The sequence below is a fragment of the Schistocerca nitens genome, chromosome 10 (genome assembly GCF_023898315.1).
Source record: "Schistocerca nitens isolate TAMUIC-IGC-003100 chromosome 10, iqSchNite1.1, whole genome shotgun sequence".
Taxonomy (NCBI): domain Eukaryota; kingdom Metazoa; phylum Arthropoda; class Insecta; order Orthoptera; family Acrididae; genus Schistocerca; species Schistocerca nitens.
In genome coordinates this window covers 169,677,186-169,701,273 of record NC_064623.1, presented here as the reverse complement: position 1 = coordinate 169,701,273, position 24,088 = coordinate 169,677,186, and the positions used below count along the sequence as shown (strand labels likewise).

General features: G+C 40.1%; 1 protein-coding gene across 1 annotated transcript in view; it reads left to right on the top strand.

Annotated features, from left to right (window-relative positions):
* The first annotated feature begins 4,101 nt into the window (after window positions 1–4,101).
* The window catches only part of LOC126210589 (actin-histidine N-methyltransferase), a 450,900-nt gene continuing 430,913 nt past the window's right edge, over window positions 4,102–24,088 (top strand). The window contains exons 1-3 of the mRNA XM_049939857.1: window positions 4,102–4,151; window positions 4,272–4,410; window positions 19,056–19,154. Coding sequence (XP_049795814.1) covers window positions 4,275–4,410; window positions 19,056–19,154 — 235 coding nt within the window. The 5' untranslated portion in view covers window positions 4,102–4,151; window positions 4,272–4,274. The remainder of the gene's footprint in view (window positions 4,152–4,271; window positions 4,411–19,055; window positions 19,155–24,088) is intronic.

Below are 24,088 nucleotides of genomic sequence, written 5' to 3'. Positions count from 1 at the left end.
TTTGCACAAAACAGAAAGTGCGCCGGGAAACTAGATGCCAAAGCAAAACTTACAATGTTCCATTACGTGTGGCACCCTGCTTTGAGACTTACCACACAAAGAAGCATTACTAATCATTGGGAATTAAATCTGAAAAAAAAATTATTGATATTTCTGAATGAATTACTAAAAAAGGCAAAAATGTAAAAAAAAATATAAATCTATTTTTAACTTCGCCAGTGCCAGTCCGAAGCCCGGATCGAAAAGAAAGATAGGAAATAGATGCAACAGGTGTAAAATTATTCAAACGAAGCCTGACTTCTTCATATGTAGCAGTTTACTGCCAAATGAGTGGACTTCGTCATTGAGATGGCGCAACATCAGTACTGTGGCAAATGTAATTACGCCTAGTACATTGCGCCAGTATAACAAAACCCATACATTAATCTGCATACGATACATTTAAATTATTAACCTGTAACATGGACAGTTATATTCTTTTATGCTTAGTAGTACAAATGTAGATCACACTCGGTCTACTTGTACAAAACATGTTTTCCATAACTGATTTAAACGCCTTTGATCAACGAGAAACAACATGCCAAAGTTAAAACTCTTTTCTCAGTGCGATTTTTCTTGCTACTTTGCCTCTGTTGTTAGCCAATATTGAAAATTAAACTCTTTGTTCTGGGGATGGGGGGGGGGGGACTTACAATTTGTTGTTCGAATGAGACTGGCTTTGAAGCATTAATAGAAAACAGTACTTGAAAAGGAAGTATCGAATACACTGTGCTTTCATCTTTTCATAAAAATCAACATCTTTTCGACTAATTTGTAGATTATTGGAAAATAGCAGGAGAATAAAAAATTTTATTCCTTAGCGTTGTGCAGTCAATCTATTGCACTCTAAATTTCATTTTCATCGTGAATTTACACTACCACACATGCTAACCCGAAGTTTATATTGTTTTTGGGCCTGATTTTCACGCTCAACTTACATTCCATATCACATTTTTGACGTTTTTACAAAATCTGCAATTTTATGCTTACTTCATTCACTTCTGAAAAGTGCTAAGGAAATGAAACTTTATATTTAAGAACCTTGTGTTGTTAGGTTACTACATGCCAAGTTTCACGTTCGTCATCCCATTAGTTCAGGAGATGCAAGAAGCCAAACTTGGAAATATTTTCGGGTGCCTATTTTTTGGCCGATTTACTTACAATTTTCTGGCTCAATATGGTTCACAAAATTATTTTCATTGTTATTCTTAAGAGAACGCATAAAGTTGTATAAGATAGCCAAATTTTATTTCTTTAGAAAAACTATTGCCCGAGATATTACAGCTCAAAATCGCCAAAGATTCACGCTGGCTCTGCGCGAGTCGTATTCATCCGAGAATATTCAGCACAGGGTGGGTTGGGCAGCGCGGGCCGATCCAGTCCTGGGGGTAGACAGATTACGCCGCAGGTCGCGGCGCCTCAGCGCGCCAAGCAGGTGGCGCGCCTTCAGTAGTCAAAGGGTTAGTCATTAAATAAGCAGCACATCAGCACCCCACGTGGCAAACTCGCGAACGTCTTTGACGTAACTTGGTGATCGCGGAACTTCTCGCCACAATCTATTGGGCATTAAGGTAAAAGTAGACAAGTGGCGCGCCTTCAGTAGTCAAAGGGTTAGGCATGAAATAAGCAGCACATCAGCACCCCACGTGGCAGACTCGCGAACTTCTTTGACGTAACTTGGTGATCGCGGAACTCCTCGCCACAATCTATTGGGCATTAAGGTAAAAGTAGACAAAATTGAGCTTTTTCGAGATAATACAGCTTCACTATCGTTCGTAGTAACCTGCTGTCTGATAGATAAACTACACCCCTACATGCACATACAGAGAGTGGTGGATCGATTAGGTGGTTTTAGCTTCTCTTTAGTTTTGAGAAGATATCCATTTACTTCTGTCCTGAGGCCTTGAAAAAATCAATAATACAGAGTATTTATCCATATTTAAATCTAGAATGAGTATGTTGTGACAAACAGAACGCAACATCTCATTTTGCACATAAGAGTAGACAATTATGATGTAAAATTAATGCTATAGGAGAATCCCAGGAAAACATGATAGTAATGCTGGTGGCAACATCATACATTACTACTACGACTACTATTATTATTATTACCAACTATATGTTATTCACCAGCATTGGCTGGACATACATCATCAAGATACAATAATAGTACCACAATAAAATTAATACATTATGGTATTATAATTTAATCCATGATACCAATGTGGATATTATAAAATATATTAAAGTTATGGACAAGATTACAGTATACTTAAGCCTAATTACACAACTACAAAATTAATACAAGAACATAGTGTACTTTAATAGCAGAGCCGCTGTTTCTGTCATGGTATCACTTAATGACTTGTTGGACACCATTACTGTAATCCTCAGCTTTTCAAAAGTAATACAGTTATTTTTGTAAAATTGTAATTCATAAAGGTTGCACAAACGTTGGTTCCGATTCTGACAATATTTCATGTGTCAAGGTAAGTATCTAGATCTAAATGTGGGAGGAAATAAAGTTGTGTTTTTCACAAAATGAAAAAAATGTGCTTAATTACAGGGACATACGATTATTAAGTCATGCCTAGAGTTAATTACATTATATAAACATCTAAGACAATCTCATTGACTCAGATATGGATAACATATCTGAACTCTTTGATTTACCAGCATACTAGTGGTTTATGGTTTGTTGTAGATAGTCTCCAAGTCAGGGAGTTTGATACAATAGGAATGTCCTCTACCACGTGTCCCACAGCGTTTTGAAAAATGTAAATGAATCAATTATTTTGCTATTGGTAACAAACGGTACCGAATGTCATTCAAACATATTCTCTACTTTTGTAACAATTCAGGGCCTTCTTTCATATTCATTGGGAAATACAGGGTGATTCAAAAAGAATACCACAACTTTAAAAATGTGTATTTAATGAAAGAAACATAATATAACCTTCTGTTATACATCATTACAAAGAGTATTTAAAAAGGTTTTTTTTTCACTCAAAAACAAGTTCAGAGATGTTCAATATGGCCCCCTCCAGACACACGAGCAATATCAAACCGATACTCCAACTCGTTCCACACTCTCTGTAGCATATCAGGCGTAACAGTTTGGATAGCTGCTGTTATTTCTCGTTTCAAATCATCAATGGTGGCTGGGAGAGGTGGCCGAAACACCATATCCTTAACATACCCCCATAAGAAAAAATCGCAGGGGGTAAGATCAGGGCTTCTTGGAGGCCAGTGATGAAGTGCTCTGTCACGGGCTGCCTGGCGGCCGATCCATCCCCTCGGGTAGTTGACGATAAGGTTTCATAACTAACCTTTTTCGTAGGACTCTCCATACAGTTGATTGTGGAACTTGCAGCTCTCTGCTAGCTCTGCGAGTCGATTTTCCTGGGCTGCGAACAAATGCTTGCTGGATGCGTGCTACATTTTCATCACTCGTTCTCGGCCGTCCAGAACTTTTCCCTTTTCACAAACACCCATTCTCTGTAAACTGTTTATACCAACGTTTAATACACCACCTTTCAGGAGGTTTAACACCATACTTCGTTCGAAATGCACGCTGAACAACTGTCGTCGATTCACTTCTGCCGTACTCAATAACACAAAAAGCTTTCTGTTGAGCGGTCGCCATCTTAGCATCAACTGACGCTGACGCCTAGTCAACAGCGCCTCAAGCGAACAAATGTACAACTAAATGAAACTTTATAGCTCCATTAATTCGCCGACAGATAGTGCTTAGCTCTGCCTTTTGTCGTTGCAGAGTTTTAAATTCCTAAAGTTGTGGTATTCTTTTTGAATCACCCTGTAGTATTTGATGTAATAGAAGTATCCTCTACATGCACTCCACTGTGTTTTGCAAAATGTAGATGAAGCAAATAGTTTTTCTATTTGTAATGAAGTATACCGAATGTCAGTCAAGCATATCCTCTTCTTTCGTAATAATTCTGGGCCTTCTTTCTTTTTCATTGGGAAATAGGTAAATATTGACAGTCGATTCCTATCTTTTTGTTGCAAGGTTTGCACCGGAGTGTCATCGATACTCGGATTTGGATTTGACACTGTGGATCGCATCGCGCTCCATCTGTGGAGAGCGCAGAGTAAATCTTTGATTTGTTCTGCTTTGTTATTGCTATATTTTGATTTCAAAACATTTCGATGGGAGAGACTATAATTTATTGATCATAACGTATTATGTCACTTAAACGCGGTCTTTGCAGATAATGGGAAAAAAGGGCCACGGAAAATCTGGAGGCAGAGGAAAAGTGCAAGAATCGAGTAACGAAACAAGCGCACCGCGGAAACTATCTCGCCAGAAAAGAAATGAACTAAATCAAGTATTGGAGAAGCTATTAAAAGGTAAGCCTGATTTGAAGTGTTTACTTTTCTTGTACCTTTTGTGTAGAAGGTGCGTTCGTGTGTCATCCGGGAAGAAGTTACATTGACTTCACTGGACATGATTTCCGTAAGCTCAATAATGTTTTCCACATAGTTTTACTACACAGCACGATATGCTTATAAGAAATATAATTACAAATGATGAATGAATTTCTTATGTAGCTCTGATGTTTGTTTTGTTGGTGCTGTGTTGAAGTAGGTCGCCAGTGTATGTGCTATTTTAAAGGGAAAGTCCTAATGAGCACTACCGAATTGGAACATTTTTCCTTCTCAAAAATTTCGTCCTGTTGGACGTCGTGGTTCAAACATCAGGCCACGGCGAATAAAGTGAAGGACAAGAGCCTGCTAAAAACAAAGATTTAAGAATTCTTGAGGAAATGAACGCGTACTTGAAACTGCTAGAATTGTGTTCGCGTCGTTCGGAACATGTTGTTTCACGTGAAAGAAATTTTCTGACTATTATATTTTCCGCCGATCGAAACAAAAACTATTGATCGCAACTGGAAAAATGTTCACTTTTACATGATTTAACATTTTTATGTCATTACTACAGAGGCACATTGAAACGAGAAGCAATATGTGACTGATTGTGAAGTAGTATGTGTAATTAACCTCTAGTGGTGAATGGAAAATCAGAACAGTTGTATAGCAGTTATTATTACTATTTGGTTTTGTTTCACACTTAACATTTCTATCGTTTCCAAGTGAAAATTGGATGAGGTAGATATCATAGGGACTTCATATTACAGCTTTGAAGCTTGTGAATGTGTGTGCATTTTACTGTGATAATGATGTGACCAGTTGACTTCTAGGCCTATTTTACATTCTTGTGAAGTGAGCCTGTTGGTCTCATGATACTCCCACACTCAAACTCACCTACTGTGGTCAATTTAACATATATATCCCATGGCAGTACCATGAATGGGGAACATACCTGGATTGCAGATATAGTTATTGAAATAGGGGCTATGCCTGCACCGATTTGTTGACCACTTTTAGCTCACCTTTAGGCAACTGTTTGTTGTCGAATGAGTGCCTGCAAATTGTGACTTATTTCCCGAGTTCTGTAGGCATAATGTTTGTGCCGTAATGCTTCATCCAAACTTTGATGATGGAGGGGGGGGGGGGAATATTTCCTGGTCCCAACTGAAACTTCAAATGAAACCTAATAATGTTAATTTTGGGTGATTGGGAATAAATTAAAGTACATTTGCATGTTGCCAGTAGAGGAAAATAAGGACCATAGCCTAACCTTCAATTGTAGAAAGCAGGCAGTTGCACAGGTCTCTTTTGCACCCACCTTGTAATTTTTGTGTTTCTTATGCTCGTGCCAGGCTGTGATTACAGGAATAGTTTGTTTGGAAATACGGAAGCGTCCGATCCCGCCCGTCTGCTTTGACCCATGACGTCACAAATATGGCGGAAACAAAAACAAACACACACACACTTTCCACAAGAAGCCTAATGACACTAACGGGACAAGCGCTGGAAATGGGGTGTTTTGGGTGGGGGGCAAACTAAATATAAACAAATTTAGACGCCTTGCGTAGCTACAATGTGTAAGTGAAGACAGCCATGCATGAATACCCACTCACCTCCTCAGGGGTCGTAACCCCTGCAACCCATAAAAGATAAAGATGCTTCAGTAGCTGATTAGTGTTTTTTCTCTTTAAAAAAAAAAAAAAATCTCACGGGATAGAACGAATAGATCAGAAAGATAAATATAATAAACTAAAACAGAAATTGGAGGAAACAGATAATTAAAATAAGTAATAAGTGTTTTTAAATTAAAAAAAAAAAATCTCACGAGATAGAACGAACAGATCAGAAAAGTAAATAAAATAAGATAAAACAGAACTGGAGACAGCCACACTCAAACCAAACTCCACGCCGTCATGACGCCACACACAACACCCTTACGTCACGGGTCAAAGCCGACGCGTGGGATCGGACGCTTCTGTCGACACTTATGTTTTATTGGAGACATAAATGGTGTTGTACATTTTGATTGATTTAATCACTTGCCACATTCTCTTTCTCACCTTATGTGAAGCCTCTTCAGTATTCAGCATGCCTGATTGGGGATTTGGTTTATTCTGTTGGTACTCATAGTTCAGAGTCACTTATTATAAGCATTGTGTACACTTTTTCTTGTAATAAATATAACACTCAGTGTGACATATGCTCTCACTAGTCACAATCCAACAGTTTATCCTAGTTGTAATTAAGAGAAATCGTCTATTTTGCTGCATCTGATGGTAATTGACTGGACGAATGTACCAGAAGGTTTTAAAAAATGAAGTTAACTTTATGCCATTTTATCAAAAATTTGTTAGATTGTGGCTGTGTAAAAATACAGTTTAATTTCTATAGTAAGGTAAACACAGCAACTAGCCACTGTTAAAAATGCTATTTATCAAGAACAAACAGTGCATCAATAGTCTTCAACCAGTAGGGTTGTCATCAAACAGCTGTTGGTGTTCAAAATATGGTGAAACTATCAGTTAAAACTTGTAATGGCACTCATTGTTCTTATAATAAATGACATTACTAACACTGGTTGGTTACTGCTTTTACTTTAAGAATTAGCCCTTAGAGACAGTTTTTCTCCAGAGAGACAGACAAAGGAAAAGACGTGTCCCCTAGTATAGCGTCTTTGATTCTAGGACATACTGCAATTAAATCTTATAAAAAGATCCATACACCTTGGCTTCCCTCTAAAATAATGTTTAAGATAATTGTCTTATCACTTTGTGGTCAAATTATTGTTTTCTAAAAAGAGCTGTAAGGGTCTTGTGTGATCCTCTAAAGTAATTACTCCAACTTACATTCAATCATCTCTTCAGCAATCACAACCCCATGTCATCAGTTGTAGTATATTCTCAATATTTCTGCTACAGCATGTTAGATTAAAAACTTCAGCTTCTGATGATAACCTTCCCTGTTAGTATCTTGTAAGTGTTGCTGTGCTGCCCCCCCCCCCCCCCTTAAACGGGCCTAGATTGGTTGATTCACATCAGAAGTCGTGTCAATGTCTGTAGTGCAAGGGGTGTCAATTGAAATGTAAAAAAGAACTTGGCAAATTTCTCTATAGGCTCTTAAAGTCAAAAACCCGCTTCTAAACACCATTAAGATTATAGTAGCTGACCTGGTTAGGGTTTGTGTAGCAAATTCTGATTCCTATGACATCTTTAATGAGCGTTCCATATGCTTGTTGTATTGGGCAATTTTTTTAAATTTTTATTTAATTTTTTTTCATCAACTAGAATTTTTGGTTTATTCACAATGCTGTAAGCAACCACAGATTTTTCTAAAACATGATTTTTACTATGGCATTAATATTCTGCACATTGTTCTAAGATTGTTTGAATTTGCTGGTCCAATATTGTTGCTTCCACACTAATAAATAATGTTGTAAATTCAAAGGATCCTGAGACTAAGACTGTCATGAACTAGATGCAGAACCATTAATATTCTTGAACAATTGGATTATAAGTATTGAGCCTTGCCTGCGAGGACTAGTTTGCAAGATTTAGTCCCATAAGTAGAAAGAAGTGCAATAGATGGCACCCACTGACTAATACCTCAATCCCTATAACTACTCTTTCAGAACACATGCTTCTGTAGTTTTGTCAGAAATGGGTGCAGATATAAGGTTAATCACGTCAAAAAATGCTGTCTAATGTCCTGAATTAATGATAGCTTAATCCTCCCTATTCCTTCAATTCCTGTAAGTCACTAACTGCATCTAACTGTCATAAGACTTGTTTAAGCAGTCTCCCTCTCTTCCCTACTTACTTTGTTTAATTTATTTTATCATAAACTACATGAGAAAGACCTCAAAAAACGGTCTAAGTAGTCTTAAATCCACTCAAGTATTCAAGAATACCCTGATGTGAATAAAGTACCATGTCATTGACTTATTCATTCCCTTACAGAACACCGAGAACATTCCAAAACATAAGAGAACAATCCAAAATCATTAATTGAGGGGTCAAGAGGAATACTCTATACCAGGTGTTGACTTTGACAAGTGATCTAATGTTAATGGCTGCTGTGACATACAACTAAATTTAAAAGCAAAAAAAACTGTCTTTTGTTACACACTCATCTTTAGTGTAGCCTGTTTGGAAAAAAATTACCTTTGATATGACAATATAATCAGCATGATGTTCGTGATGTTTGTTGCGTGTTTCCTATATTGCTGGTTAAAGCTGACGATTATCAGGAATATTCTTCTTCACCCATGAAAGTGAGCACTTATGTTCGTCTGTGCATAGATTATCAATGTCGATATTTATATCAGAATATTTTTATGATATGATCACAGTAGCAGAAACTGTTACTATAAATTGTACAACATATTTGATAAAGACTGGCATTTACAAATACAGAACATTTCAAAACATCTATAAATATTTAAGAACATTAAAGAAAACTCTAGAACTCTATGGAACATGCAACACTTTCTGGTGTTAGTCTACTGAATTTCTTGACACCAAGGTACTGACACACTTGATCTGCTCTGCCATGGATAGCATGGTTGTGTTTCTTGTATTCCTTAGTGGGATGATAATGGAGTGCTTTGCCTGCCAAACAGTAATCTCTACTTGTTTGTTTTCTACTTCTTGTACACTAATGTTTTATTCACCCATTTGTGATTGTTGTCATTCATGAGCTTCACTAGCTGTAACCCTACTTCATTTCAAAGTCTTGTTTCCTCGACATTTTCTCTAGGTGTGCTTGTTGGTATCTCGCTCGATGCTCTTCTCTAGTTTCATCTCACTGTTCATCTGTTAGGTTTCCTCTCAAATTATTAATTGTCTTCCATTGTACAGCTAAATCTGCTTCTTGCTCCGCATATATTTCATATCTTTGCCGTTCTCTCTGTTCCTTCATTTCAGTTCACCACTGACAAGATCCCCTCTTCTTTTGTGTTGTGTGATCCTGTTAAATGTTCACATTAAAGTCCAGCATAATACTCTGTTCACTACCCTAAGCAAGTTACATTCTTTGAGGTGTTGCTATTACTTTCTCTACTTTTGCAATTCCTTGATGCACTCTAATAAATTTCCAAAAGTATACTGACGCACACATCTCGCCATCACCTAGGTATACTCTTCTTATCTGAATTGTATTCTCATCAGAACATTTGAGAAACATTTTCACAATCATTGTGGCAAATTCTCCAACATTCTCCAACATTCCTGAACTTTCTAGGAGAATTCGGCACTTGATTTCCAATTCTTTCACTGTCTTCCCAAAAGAAGTAAATTAGTGTGTTGCTCTCTTTTTGACTCCCGTATCATCAAACACGGGGTTGTGTTCCAAACTGAAACCTTCTTCAAGAATGGGGAGTGGAGGGGTGCCATACCACTAATAACACCTATGGGGCTTTGGGGGTTGGTTGTAAAGTTAAGGTGGCTTACACGCAAAAAAACCATGCTTATGTTTATTATATGTACTGATTTGTAAATTTGTTATATAATAAAGGAGTAACATCCCCTCACAGATGAAGACACGATTAATATAAAGTTCTCATGTTAGCAATGTAAAATGTACGATGCTTCGTTAAATATCAAAGAGGCAAAAGGCCAAGTAAATAAGTAATAAATATGAAACTTCCTGGCAGATTAAAACTGTGTGCCCGACCGAGACTCGAACTCGGGACCTTTGCCTATCGTGGGGAAGTGCTCTACCAACTGAGCTACCGAAGCACGACTCACGCCCGGTACTCACAGCTTTACTTCTGCCAGTACCTCGTCTCCTAAATATGCTGTAAACTAGTAGAAATGAGGAGATGAGGAAAACTTGGGGACATGAGACAATAATGACACTAAGGCTTCTTTAGAAGAGAGAATGAAGAAAGGCAAACCATTCATAACATTTGTAGGTTTAGACAAATCATTGGGCAATTCTGAATGGAATGCACTGTTTGAAATTCTTTAGGGGGAGGAAAAATGAAGAAATCAGGAGGTAGTTAACAACTTTTATGGGAACTGAATTGCAATTATGAGAGTCAAAGGACATGTGTGGAGACAGTAGATGAGAACAGAATGGCCTTGGCTGTCCTTGTGTTATTCAGTCCTCTAAAGGGAGGAACGTTCTGGGAGATGGCATTGTAATTGTGTCAGAAAAGACAAGAGTGTTGGAAGTGCAGTTGGATGTTGTTCTGAAAAGCAGTTATGAGATGAACATTGACAAAAGCAAAATAAGGGTAACAGAATATAGTCGGATTAAACTGGGCAATGCCTAGTAAATTAGATTAGCAAATGAAACACTAAAAAAAGATGAGTTTTGTTAGCACAGCAAAATCGCTAATGGCAGCTGAAATAGAGAGGGTGTAAAATTCAGACTGGGCAAAAATAAAGTTACGGTACAGTTTGAGCAAAAGAAGGGAGTGGCTGACAGGACACACTTTAAGACATCAAGGAATTTGGCAATAGATGGAATGTGGGCATGGAAATCATAGACACACAAAGGGTTGCATGGAATAAGTGGCTTCAGCGGGGTGTAGATTGCACATTTGGGGAGGAATGAAGAGGCTTGCGTAGGCTAGACAAGAGTGAAGAAATGCATCAAACCAATATTCAGATTGGATATTAAATATCCTTGGGTAACAGAAGAAATATTGAATTTAATTGATGAAAGGAGAAAATATAAAAATGCAGTAAATGAAGCAGGCAAAAAGGAATACAAAAGTCTAAAAAATGAGATCGACAGGAAGTGCAAAATGGCTAAGCAGGGATGGCTAGAGGACAAATGTAAGGATGTAGAGGCATATCTCACTAGGGGTAAGATAGATACTGCCTGAAGGAAAATTAGATACCTTTGGAGAAAAGAGAACCACTTGTATGAATATCAATTGCTCAGATGGCAACCCAGTTCTAAGCAAAGAAGGGAAAGCAGAAAGGTGGAAGAAGTATATAGAGGGTCTATACAAGGGCGATGTACTTGAGCACAATATAATGGAAATGGAGGAGGATGTAGATGAAAATGAAATGGGAGATATGATACTGCATGAAGAGTTTGACAGAGCACCGAAACACCTGAGTCGAAACAAGGCCCTGGGAGTAGACAACATTCATTTAGAACTACTGACAGCCTTGGGGAAGCCAGTCCTGACAAAACTCTACCATCTGGTGAGCAAAATGTATGAGACAGGCGAAATACCCTCAGACTTCAAGAAGAATATAATAATTCCAATCCCAAAGAAAGCAGATGTTGACAGATGTGAAAATTACCGAACTATCAGTTTAATAAGTCACGGCTGCAAAATACTAACGCAAATTCTTTACAGATGAATGGAAAAACTGGTAGAAGCCGACCTCGGGGAAGATCATTTTGGATTCCGTAGAAATGTTGGAACATGTGCGGCAATACTGACCCTACGACTTATCTTAGATGAAAGATTAAGGAAAGGCAAACCTACGTTTCTAGCATTTGTAGACTTAGAGAAAGCTATTGACAATGTTGACTGGAATACTCTCTCTCAAATTCTGAAGGTGGCAGGGGTAAAATACAGGGAGCGAAAGGCTATTTACAATTTGTACAGAAACCAGATGGCAGTTATAAGAGTCGAGGAGCAAGAAAGGGAAGCAGGGGTTGGGAAGGGAGTGAGACAGGGTTGTAGCCTCTCCCCGATGTTATTCAATCTGTATATTGAGCAAGCAGTGAAGGAAACAAAAGAAAAATTCGGATTAGGTATTAAAATCCATGGAGAAGAAATAAAAACTTTGAGGTTCGCCTATGACATTGTAATTCTGTCAGAGACAGCAAAGGACTTGCAGGAGCAGCTGAACGGAATGGATAGTGTCTTGAAAGGAGGATATAAGATGAACATCAACAAAAGCAAAACGAGGATAATGGAATGTGGTCGAATTAAGTCGGGTGATGCTGAGGGAATTAGAGTAGGAAATGAGACACTTAAAGTAGTAAATGAGTTTTGTTTCCTATTTGGGGAGCAAAATAACTGATGATGGTCAAAGTAGAGAGGATATAAAATGTAGACTGGCAGTGGCAAGGAAAGCGTTTCTGAAGAAGAGAAATTTGTTAACATCGAGTATAGATTTAAGTGTCAGGAAGTCGTTTCTGAAAGTATTTGTATGGAGTGTAGCCATGTATGAAAGTGAAACATGGACGATAAATAGTTTGGACAAGAAGAGAAGAGAAGCTTTCTTAATGTGGTGCTACAGAAGAATGCTGAAGATTAGATGGGTAGATCACGTAACTAATGAGGAGGTATTGAATAGGATTGGGGAGAAGAGAAGTTTGTGGCACAACTTGACTAGAAGAAGGGATCGATTGGTAGGGCATGTTCTGAGGCATCAAGGGATCACCAATTTAGTATTGGAGGGCAGCGTGGAGTGTAAAAATTGTAGAGGGAGAGCAAGAGATGAATGCACTAAGCAGATTCAGAAGGATATAGGTTGCGGTAGGTACTGGGAGATGAAGCAGCTTGCACAGGATACAGTAGCATGGAGAGCTGCATTTAACCAGTCTCAGGACTGAAGACCACAACAACAACATTATAATAGTTCTCGTGCACTATTGCAGGCCTAGTGATAATGATAGGAAAAGAATAAATATAACCCCTGCCTGACACTGAAAAATATGCTGTGTTGTATAAGGTATATGAAGTGATGATGTGCGTGTGACATTACGTGTGCATAAACAGAACTGGACACTGATAATATTTCTGTTGTTTACTCAACTTTCATTTTTGAAATGTAGGTTTTGCTTAAATGTTTAGGTTAGTTTCAAAAGTGATACGTTTACTTGTATGTTGGTGAAGTAGGGTCAAACTCTTCAGTTAATCCCTTTCTTTTATTTTGGTTCATGTCTCTGAATTTTGACAGAATTCACAAAATGTTTAAACAAGTCTTTCATGTCCATTACATGTATAGTTTCATAATAATAGCATTACTTGCAGCTGTAAGAGTACTGCTGTGACACATTCCTGTGCCGTTGATGAATATGATTGCTGTGTCCCAGATGAAGCAGACAACTGCATTTAACAGTACTGAGTGCAGCTACTCACAGAGGTCCATTATGGACTGTAATTATCATTTGACAGCAAAACTTGACAGGTATTGTAGTGTATTAATGCAGAACCAGTTTAATGGAAAAAATTAATTCCAATTTTGGGCACCAGATGCAAATCTGGCAGGAAATGTCAAACAAGTGAGAAAGGCATGATGTTGATGTTACTATTAACAGCTGCTTACATAATTTGTCCAATATGAACTCCGAAGATGTCGACGAGGTGCTGTGAAGTGACAAATTTGCACATGGCCGCCAAAATCGGAACTTTTTTTTCAGCATTAATTGGTTGTGCATTAATGCTCTGGTGTTTTTACCGAGTTAGGCTACCATGCAATGATCACAGCCCACACTGGACCTCCATGCATAGCCACGTTTTAGTTATAAACATCTGGTCCTTATTTTGCTCATAGCCAGATCAGGCCTTCTTAATTGACACTTCTTGGGTGACTTACAGGCCACATACATTAATGTGAAACTCTTCTGTAGGTGCCTGTGATGAGCGCAAATCCTGATACATCCTCCCATGTACAGCAAAATCTACAGTTACAACAGTGCTATTAACTAAGGAAGATTGCTTCAGTGCTTCAGGTTATGACAGGAATAGCATGTATTTTTTAAATACTTAACTATTGTAGTTGGCACATTGTTATAAGTGGGCAAGACATATGGCTCTTGATGAAAACTGTGGAATGAAACACTAATTGATGTCACATTTTTACATACACCCTAAGACAAAAAAAAAAAATGGTCAACTATGAAGGAATTATCTAAAAGGGATGGAACTCGATAGATGCAATGTTCATGTACTGACAAATAAATGAGTACAATTTCAGAAAAAAATTGATGAGTTATTCAAAAGAGAGCTTCACAAATTGAGTGAGTCGAAAACACATTGATCCACCTTTGGCCCTTAAGCAAGCAGTTACATGGCTTGGCGTTGATTGATAGAGTTTTTGCATGGCCTCCTGAAGGATATCGTGCCATATTCTATCCATATGGATAGGCACATTAGATCATAAATATCCCACGATGGTTAGAGGGTTCTGCTGCTAATGCTCCAAATGTTCTCAGTTGGGGAAAACATTGGTGGCTGAGGTAGGGTTTAGCATATGCAAAGACAAGCAGTAGATATTCACAACATGTGTGGCAGATGTTACCTTTCCGATATGTAAGCACAGGATGGCTAAGTGGAGTAAAGGGAATAGACTTTGAACTTTGATGCTTTGATCTTAAGTGGAACAAAACATGTTGTGAAAGCTACGTTTTTTGGGGTATTTTGTAAAGTGAACTCCATGGGCAATATGTAACTAAGAGTAATGTGGGAAACCTCCCAAAAACCCCTAAAATTGGCGGGTATTTATGCCAGCTAACACTAAAAAAATAGAAATAGTGAAGGTAAAGCTATTAATCCATTGATGTGAACAGACTTGAGGTTTTATAGGCAACTGAGGGAGAATTACATGATGTGTTGAATGTAAGAACAGTCTAATGAGTACAGAACATGCATTTAGAGTTAACTGAAGAGATACGTAGGAAATTAGGAGTAGCAGAAACAAGATTAACAATAAGCTTAACATCAAAATTGGGGACCGTGAACTAGGTGAAGTGAAGGTATTCTGATACCTTGTAAACAAAATAATGTATGTCATACAAAATAATAGTGTCATAAAAAGCAGACTCGTATGGGCAAGAGGGCACTCCTGGGCGAGTGAACAAAAATATTGGCCTCTATTTGAGGAAGAAATTTCCCAGAATGTGCTTCTGGAGCACAGCATTGTATGGAAGTGAATTGTGGACTCTGGAGAAACCAGAAAACAAGAGAACTGAAGCTTTCAGGTTGGGCTGCAATAAAGGGATGTTGAAAATTAGAGGGACTGTAAAGATAACAAATGGAGACATTCTCTGCAGAATCATTTGGAATGTTTAGGATAGGATGCATTAAGGCATCAAGGAGTAAGTTCCATAGTACTACAGGGAGCTGTAGAGGTTAAAAAATTTAGGGGAAGACATACTGGAGTGCATCCAACAAATAGCTGAGGACACTGAGTGTATGACAGACCCCAGGGTTTTTCAAAGGAACGTTTGATGGGATTCTGTGAAGTTCTATTACACATGTATTTATAGTGCATGCTCATGCAAATAGAAATTTTACAATCAGAAATCTGCTCTGATAATAACAATGAGGGTCAATAATGTAGTCTACCACACAGTTATAAAACACTGATTAGTATTTTATCCATCATAAGCAACTGTACTTCTATTTTCCGAAATGATCGGAAATCAGTTGCACAGAAGATATTTTATTCCTTGGCCGATTTCAGGCACCTAGTGCCCCTCTTAAGAAGGTTATAGTTACTTCATTATTTGCGAGCATCAAAAGTATGTATGCAGCACATTGTTGTGGTCATTTGATTCGTAGTGCTTGCACAAAAATGGTATAAGAAAACCAAGCAACAAGTGCAGACATCATGCCATAACTGGAGCTAATCAACCTTAACGTTCTGAAGGATGACATTAGGTGACTGAAATCGGTAAAGGCGTAAAATTTATTTTATGCAACGCATTGCTGATTGTAGGAAATACTGTGTGACTGGAAAATTACTGTTTTCGAGAGAATCACTGGGTTTAAAATTTAAATTACAAATCACGCTTTTCAAGTGTCAATCTTACAGTCTCGTGATGCTGGCATTACTGAGTGTTGTGATCTTGTGGAGAGGGTTGGTCAGGGGTGACTATGGTCTGAAACTACTCCTTATGGGAAGTTTGCGACAACTCATTAATATTGTACAGTGGCTTAAGCTGTTAGTTTTCTTCTCTGCCCACTTCTACCCACCAGTGTCACACGTGCGAGAAACTCACATAATGTTAAATCATGCTTCACAGTTGTATGCCATATACCAGCCCAAACTGTGGCTCAGATCTTCTGCTGATGACTCATCCAGTGACCAAATCCTTTTTCATCACCCGTGAGCACTCGTGCAATCAAAGTTATAAAGTCATATTTAGAGAGTTGTGCCAATCCTAACCTTCACATCTCTCCTCACTCTGTCATACCTGGTGATTACAATAGCTGTGCTATAACTTCATCCAGAATACACAGGAACCAGTAACTCTCAGTGTTTTTTTTTGTATTTGAGTGGGTGGGTGGGTGGAATGCATAATTGTTTGGGCATTACAAGCCCTTTTTTGAGTACTGCTCCAGTGTTTGTGATCCCTGTATGTTGGATTAAGTGAATACATTAAAACATTTTGAAGTCATGCTGCTGGATTTAATGGACGTTTGGAATGGTGTGAGAGTATTACAGAAATGCTTCATGGGCGTAGGGGGGGGGGGGGGGGGCTCCAGGAAGACAATTTTCTTTCTACTCCTTTTGAGGAATTTTATAAAGGCAGCATTTGTAACAGTCTGCCGAACGATTCTGCTATCTCTAGGATTCATCTTATTTGTGAACTGTAAGGACACAATAAGGCAAATTATGCCTCATACAGAAAAATAGAAGCAATCATTTTCCCCTCACTCCATATGCAATCAGGAAAAAAAGGGATGGCAGAGGGTACTACATACCCTCTGCCATCTGTGCAGTGGCATGCATATTAGGTACACTACTGGCCATTAAAATTGCTACACCATGAAGATGACGTGTTACAGACGCGAAATTTAGCCACCAGGAAGATGATGTTGTGATATGCAAATGATTAGCTTTTCAGAGCATTCACACAGGGTGGGCGCCGGTGCTGACACCTACAACGTGCTGACATGAGGAAAGTTTCCAACCGATTTCTCATACACAAACAGCAGTTGGCCGGCGTTGCCTGGTGAAACGTTGTTGTGATGCCTCGTGTAAGGAGGAGAAATGCGTACCATCACATTTCCGACTTCGATAAAGGTCAGATTGTAACCTATCGTGATTGTTGTTTATTGTATCACGACATTGCTGCTCGTGCTGGTCGAGATCCAATGACTGTTAGCAGAATATGGAATCGGTGGGTTCAGGAGGGTAATACGGAACGCTGTGTTGGATCCCAACGGCCTCGTATCACTAGCAGTCGAGATGACAGGCATCTTATCCGCACTGCTGTAACGGATTGTGCAGACACGTCTCGATCCTGAGTCAACAGATGGGGACGTAGGAAAGACAACAACCATCTGCATGAATAGTTAGACAACGTTTGCAGCAGCATGGACTATCAGCTCTGAGACCATGGCTGCAGTTACTCTTGACACTGCATCACAGACAGGAGCACCTACGATGGTGTACTCCTACGACGAACCTGGGTGCACGAATGGCAAAATGTCATTGTTTCAGATGAATCCAGGTTCTGTTTACAGCATCATGATGGTCGCATCCGTGTTTGGCGACATCGCGCTGAACGCACATTGGAAGCGTGTATTCGTCATCGCCATACTGGAGTCTCACCTGGCGTGATGGTATGGGGTGCCACTGGTTACACGTCTCGGTTACCTCTTGTTGACATTGACGGCACTTTGAACAGTGGACGTTACATTTCAGATGTGTTACGACTCGTGGCTCTACCCTTCATTTGATCCCTGTGAAACCCTACATTTCAGCAGGATAATGCACGACCGCATGTTGCAGGTCCTGTGCGGGCCTTTCTGGATACAGAAAATGTTCGACTGCTGCCCTGGCCAGCACATTCTCCAGATCTCTCACCAATTGAAAACGTCTGGTCAATGGTGGGCGAGCAACTGGCTCGTCACAATACGCCTGTCACTACTCTTGATGAACTGTGGTATCGTGTTGAAGCTGCTTGGGCAGCTGTACCTACACACGCCATCCAAGCTCTGTTTGACTCAATACCCGGGTGTATCTAGGCCGCTATTACGGCCAGAGGTGGTTGTTCTGGGTACTGATTTCTCAGGATCTATGCACCCAAATTGCGTGAAAATGTAATCACATGTCAGTTCTAGAATAATATATTTGTCCAATGAATACCTGTTTATCATCTGCATTTCTTCTTGGTGTAGCAATTTTAATGGCCGGTAGTGTATGTATGTGTGTATAGCTGCACCAAACATTTCACATGTGCATTCACCTTTTGCACTACATTGTTTCAGGATTAATTGAAGTGTGTGATACTGTTTGCCAATATACGATTGTACTGTTGCCTCTGAACAAACTTACACCTCGGACTAAACTACAAATAAGTGTGTCACCACATCTAAAATTTCTCATTCACATTTGTTGGTTTTGTGAACTCACACAGTCACCTTCTGACCTAACCTCAGTCTCGGGCTATGTTACAGATTAGACAAGTCACCACATCCTACATTCCAAAAACTATTAAGAACACAAAAATATAGTCAGTACTCTATTCTCTTTGTGCCCATATGACATCACATGCAATGTGATTATGATCTTGGAGGACAAAGCCGACCTCCAGTATTGGTGGGCAGTTGACCTTTCTTTTCCAGATTCTGAAAGAGTGTGAAACTTGTTTTGGGATAACTTTCATGCTTCATAGCTTTTGTTTGATCACGTTTAGTGTATATAAGTTGTAGACTAGCATTGGTGTCTAGTTCACCTGTATGATTGTTGCAGTAAGCACCAGTGTACCCCTCTCGCCCAATGCCAGCAGAGAATGGGAGTCGCACCTGGAGATCGACAGACTGCTGCAGAAAGTAAACCAGCTGGAGGCAGGTCAGTCTGCTTGCTCATTAGTGACCTCGTACCATTAATATTGTGTTTGTTGGTATCATGTTGTTTCTCATTTTCCTTGCAGTTAGAGCTGCCATTAGCAACATCATTCGAGATATGGAAAATAGATAAGCACAGTTATTTAAGTTTGTGTTTCGTATGTCAAATCAGTAACATGGTTTCTCCTTGTTTTGACAATATTATGAAAAGGATACATTGCAACTCGCTTGAGTTTTGGACGTGCACAAGAAAAAGACTGCTAAACAAGTATGATTTTGGCCAAAGGGCCTTCTTCTGAAGGACACACACACACACACACACACACACACACACACACACACACACACAAAAAAACCACTGTACCAGGCCTAGGTGTGTGTGTGTGTAGGGGGGGGAGGGGGGGGGGAGCGGGAAGGAGACATGCACATACTACGTGCTACTTCAGTAGCTCATTTGGCCAGAAACCTACTTGTCTAGAAGTATTTTTGTTGTGCCTGTCTGTGACTCATCATCTCCAATATACAGTGAGTAGCAATCTATCCTTTTCATATCGCTGTCATTATTCCATCCAGTGTTTGATTTCTTCTTGTTTTGATCTACTTGGGTAGTTTGACAATGGTATTACAACTCAGTGGACAGAAGACGTGGCTGGGGTGGGAGCACCATTGTGTTTAAATCTGATAAGAATGGACAGAGGCAGTAACGCTTTACTCTCTAGTATTCCTACAAGTGCATCACTGCCACACACTATATGTTCATACACTGTTTGATTAAAGGCTTCCGGACACTTGTTAGTGGACATCTATATGGTGCAAGTCCACCCTTCACCTTTATGGCCGCTTGAACTCTGCTGGGGAATGTCTGTGGAGGAATGGCAGCCCATTCTTCCTCAAGAGCTGAAACTTGAGGAAGTAGTGATGTTGAACATTACAGTCTGGACTGAAGTTGTTGGTCTGACTCGTCCCAAATGTGTTCCATTGGGTTCAGTACGGGACCCCGGGAATGCCAGTCAATTTCAGGGATGTTATTGCTCATCCAACATTCCCTAACCGAAGCTGTTTTGTGACAGGCTGCATACAGTCAGTCACAGTCTCCGAACTCGTGCTCTACTGTACACAGTACACGTTGCTGTAAAGTGTGTTCATATCCTTTCCTGAGTCTGACAAGAAGACTGCACACTAAACCCCATATTGTAGGATCATCTACAGTAGTCCGTACTTCACTGTTGGCACTACACAAGTGTAGGTAACATTCTCAAGGCATTTGCCAAACCCAAACCCTTCCATCAGATTGCAGCAGGGTATAACATAATTAATCACTCATTTCCAATGATCCACCGTCCAGTCTTGTCACTCTTTTTAATAATCTCAGTCATTGCTCAGCACTGATTATAGGAACTTTGCGTCTTATGAGGAGGTGCTGGGCCACCGGACCGCATTCTTTTTAACTCCCTACACACAGTCTTTGTGCTAACTGGGCTGCTGGTAGCACTTTGGAACTCGCAAGTGGTTCCACTTCCGCCCTGCAAATTTTTGCAACTACCCTCTGCAGTGTTTATCAAGCTCTGTCTGTCAGCATGTGAGGCTTGCGTGGCTGTGGTTTAACTGTAGTTGCTTCTTTGCATTTCCACTTCAATATTGTGGCTTCATAAAGGTGAAAATGTCCATGGTGGATTTGTTACTCAGGCAATAACCAAGTCAGTGTGTTCTCTTGGCTGACCAATTCTGTCGTTTGTAGTTATCTGCTGACAACACAGTACTCTCCCGCTCCTTTTACACTGGCGGGTTTACCTCTCGTGGCGTGTGGTGGTCAGTTCCTTATCAACAGTGCCCTGTGTATTACAACAGCCAAACACTGGCTGCTACTTTTGTTTGATAACATTCCACAGACACTTGAAAGGTGTTTTTGTTAATAGGACCTGTAGAACATATGTACTACTATTTGTGGAAATTGCAACACACAGAAGGAAATGCATAATTCAATTAATTTAATACTACTGGTTAGGTACATGACAAGTAACAAATGATTACCTTTTCAAATCTGTACATGACCTTTGAGCCCTACTATTCAGTATGTCATGTGGGCACCGTGCTCTGCAATTAGAGTTGTGGCATTGAATCAATAAGGTTCTGAATACATTCCTGAGGGATTTCCCTCCACGTAGTGTGTATCCGAGCCCACAAATCCGTGACACCAGTTACTGGAGGACCGTGACGCACCAGGTGCCGACCGACAATATCCCGTACGTGTTCGATGGCCGGCATGTCTGGTGAACGTGCAGGGAAGCAGTGGTACCCGTCACTCTTCGAAGAAGACCTGTACATTCCTCACAGTATGTGGCCGGGCATTGTCCTTTTGAAATGTGACCTTTGGAGATGTCTGAAGCTGGGGTAGTACGTCGGGTTCTACAACCTGCGTTAGGTACCAGTTGCTGTTCAAAGTGCCCGCAATACGTAAGAGGCGAGATCAGTTGTTGTAACATATGGCGCCCCAAACAGTCACGCCTGGTGTTTGTCCGCTATGCTGCTCCACAGTGCGGCCATCACTGTAGGACACGTTGAAGCGGGACTCGTCCGAAAAGATTGCATGGTGCCACTCGGCACCACAGTGACAGTGTGCACGTGCCCATTACAGTCGGAGGAGCTTGTGGTTTCTGGACAATGGAAGCTGAAGTAATGGCACGCGTGCAACCAGTCCAACCTGCAGCAGACGGTGACGAACTGTCGATGCAGACAAGTTCACACCTGTTTCAGTGCTCCAGCGACAAGCAAACACTGTGGATGACACTCTACGGTCCATAATGGCCATGCGGACAAGATGACAGTCATCCCGTGCTGTGGTCGTGTTCCGTGGTCCAGTTCCCGCTCGTCGCTGCGTATGACCTTCCTGTATCCACTGCTTCCACACACGCATCACTGTCATAGCAGCAGGCCCTCTGTGAACCAAAATGTCATGGCATGACAACCCCTTTTCCCGGAGACCGATCACTCTGCCCCGTTCGAACTCGCTCACATGCTGATATGACACCCTCTGATGTCAGTGAGGCATACTGGCACTCAATGTATTTCCACCTTGTATGGCAGCTCTGCGCTGACTACACTAGTCACAACACCGACCCTGTCAGACTGACAAGAGAGGGCTCTGCTCGGCCTACGTGTACCCTATCTCGCTGCGAAACGTATCGCGTATTGCTTGCACACCCGTCGCCACTTCCACCAAGTGTGGCGTTATTCCGGTAATTCCTTCTCGGTGTTGCACTTTTCACAAACGACAGTGTATATGTATGAATGCTAAATATCGTATTTTACTGCACAAATGAAGTGCATGCTGTATAAAAGACAAGAAAATTCTTAACTTGAAACATGGTTTACTAAAAACCAAAATTAATGATAAAATGTAATTTGTACATAACATGCTTGGAGATGAAAAAGTGATCTATTACAAATTATCACTTAATGAAACATTCAAGATCACAGATAATCATTTATTTAAAAATGACTGGTTTTGGCCTTCATGCTGGCCATCTATAGATTAGCAGCATCGTATGACTAAAGCTGGTGGTGCATAAGACAATTGCATGATGCCACGATCTACTACTCCGTAAATGACTGTGGCATCACACATCTGTTCTGTGGACCACCAATTTCAGCCTTATTGTGCTGCTGATCTGAAAGAGGCCAGCATAAAGGCCAAAACCGGTCATCATTTTATAAATGAATGATTATTTGCAATGTTTACTGTTTCGTTAAGCAGTAAAATGTTACTTCTGTAAGAGGTGATGGACAAAATGATTATTTCGGCAAGATGACATTATCATTAGCCTCTTCATGTAAATGTAATTTCATTCTCAGGGGGTGGGGTTAATAATTTTAAAATTCTGCTTGAGCTCATTAGCCAAACTTTTAGGTGAGTGGATTGCATTACTATTCTTTTTTTTTACATTAGTCCTGTACCCTTATTCAGAAGTGTCTGCCAGGAGATGAATAAATCACTAGGAAAGGAAAGTGAGAAGGCATAGACCAATGGTAGTCATCTTCGAGCTTCTGGTTTAATGTTCTAATCAATATCAGTCTCAAATTGAAAGACAGTTCCACTCTGTTATTTAGTGAACAGAATATGGGATTATCAATATAGGACCAGATTCGTGATGATTCAGAACTCCCTAGCAGATAAAACTCAACAGGGCATCAAGAGACGTAAAGAAATTCTGGGAGTTTGCCAGGGGATTGTTATAGCTTAATGAAATGATTCGAGGGCATTATTGGCTGAGAGAGCACCATGTGGGGTGGTTTCGCTACCATAGTGCACATTTGTTTCTTGCCACTTCAGTGACATGCATGTCAGTTATGATAACCCAACACCCAGTCCCCATGTGGAAAATTTCCCTAACCCGGCCGGAAATCCAACCCGGAACCACAAGAGCTAACCACTAGACCATGAGCTGCAGACATTGTATCCTGATGATCTATTGGATAATGTTGGAAGCTCCATGAGGATGTTGGAAGACAATGCCACTGCCAGAATGCAGGAGGATCTGTAGAGGAATGTTCATTGTCACAGGGGCTGCCAGTTGACCTTGAATGTTACAGAACATTTGTTTAACCAATTCTTCAGTGCTGCACATCAGTCTGGGACCCTTACAGAGTTGGGTTGGTTATAGAGAGAGAGATGATCAACAGAGAACAGCACATACTGTCACAGGTTTGCTTAGTAAGCACAAAGAGTTTTACAAAGGTGCTTGACAAACTCCAGTGGCAGATGTTACAAGAGAAGTGTTGAGTAGTGGAGAGATTTACTGTTGAGTAGTGAGGTCAGTTATTCTGAGAAGAATCGAGAATTGTATTACTTTCTCCCATCTGTGTCTTGTGCACTGAGTGCAATGAAGAAATTGCAGAATTTGGAGCTTGAACAGAGGTTTATTGAAAGGCACTATTATG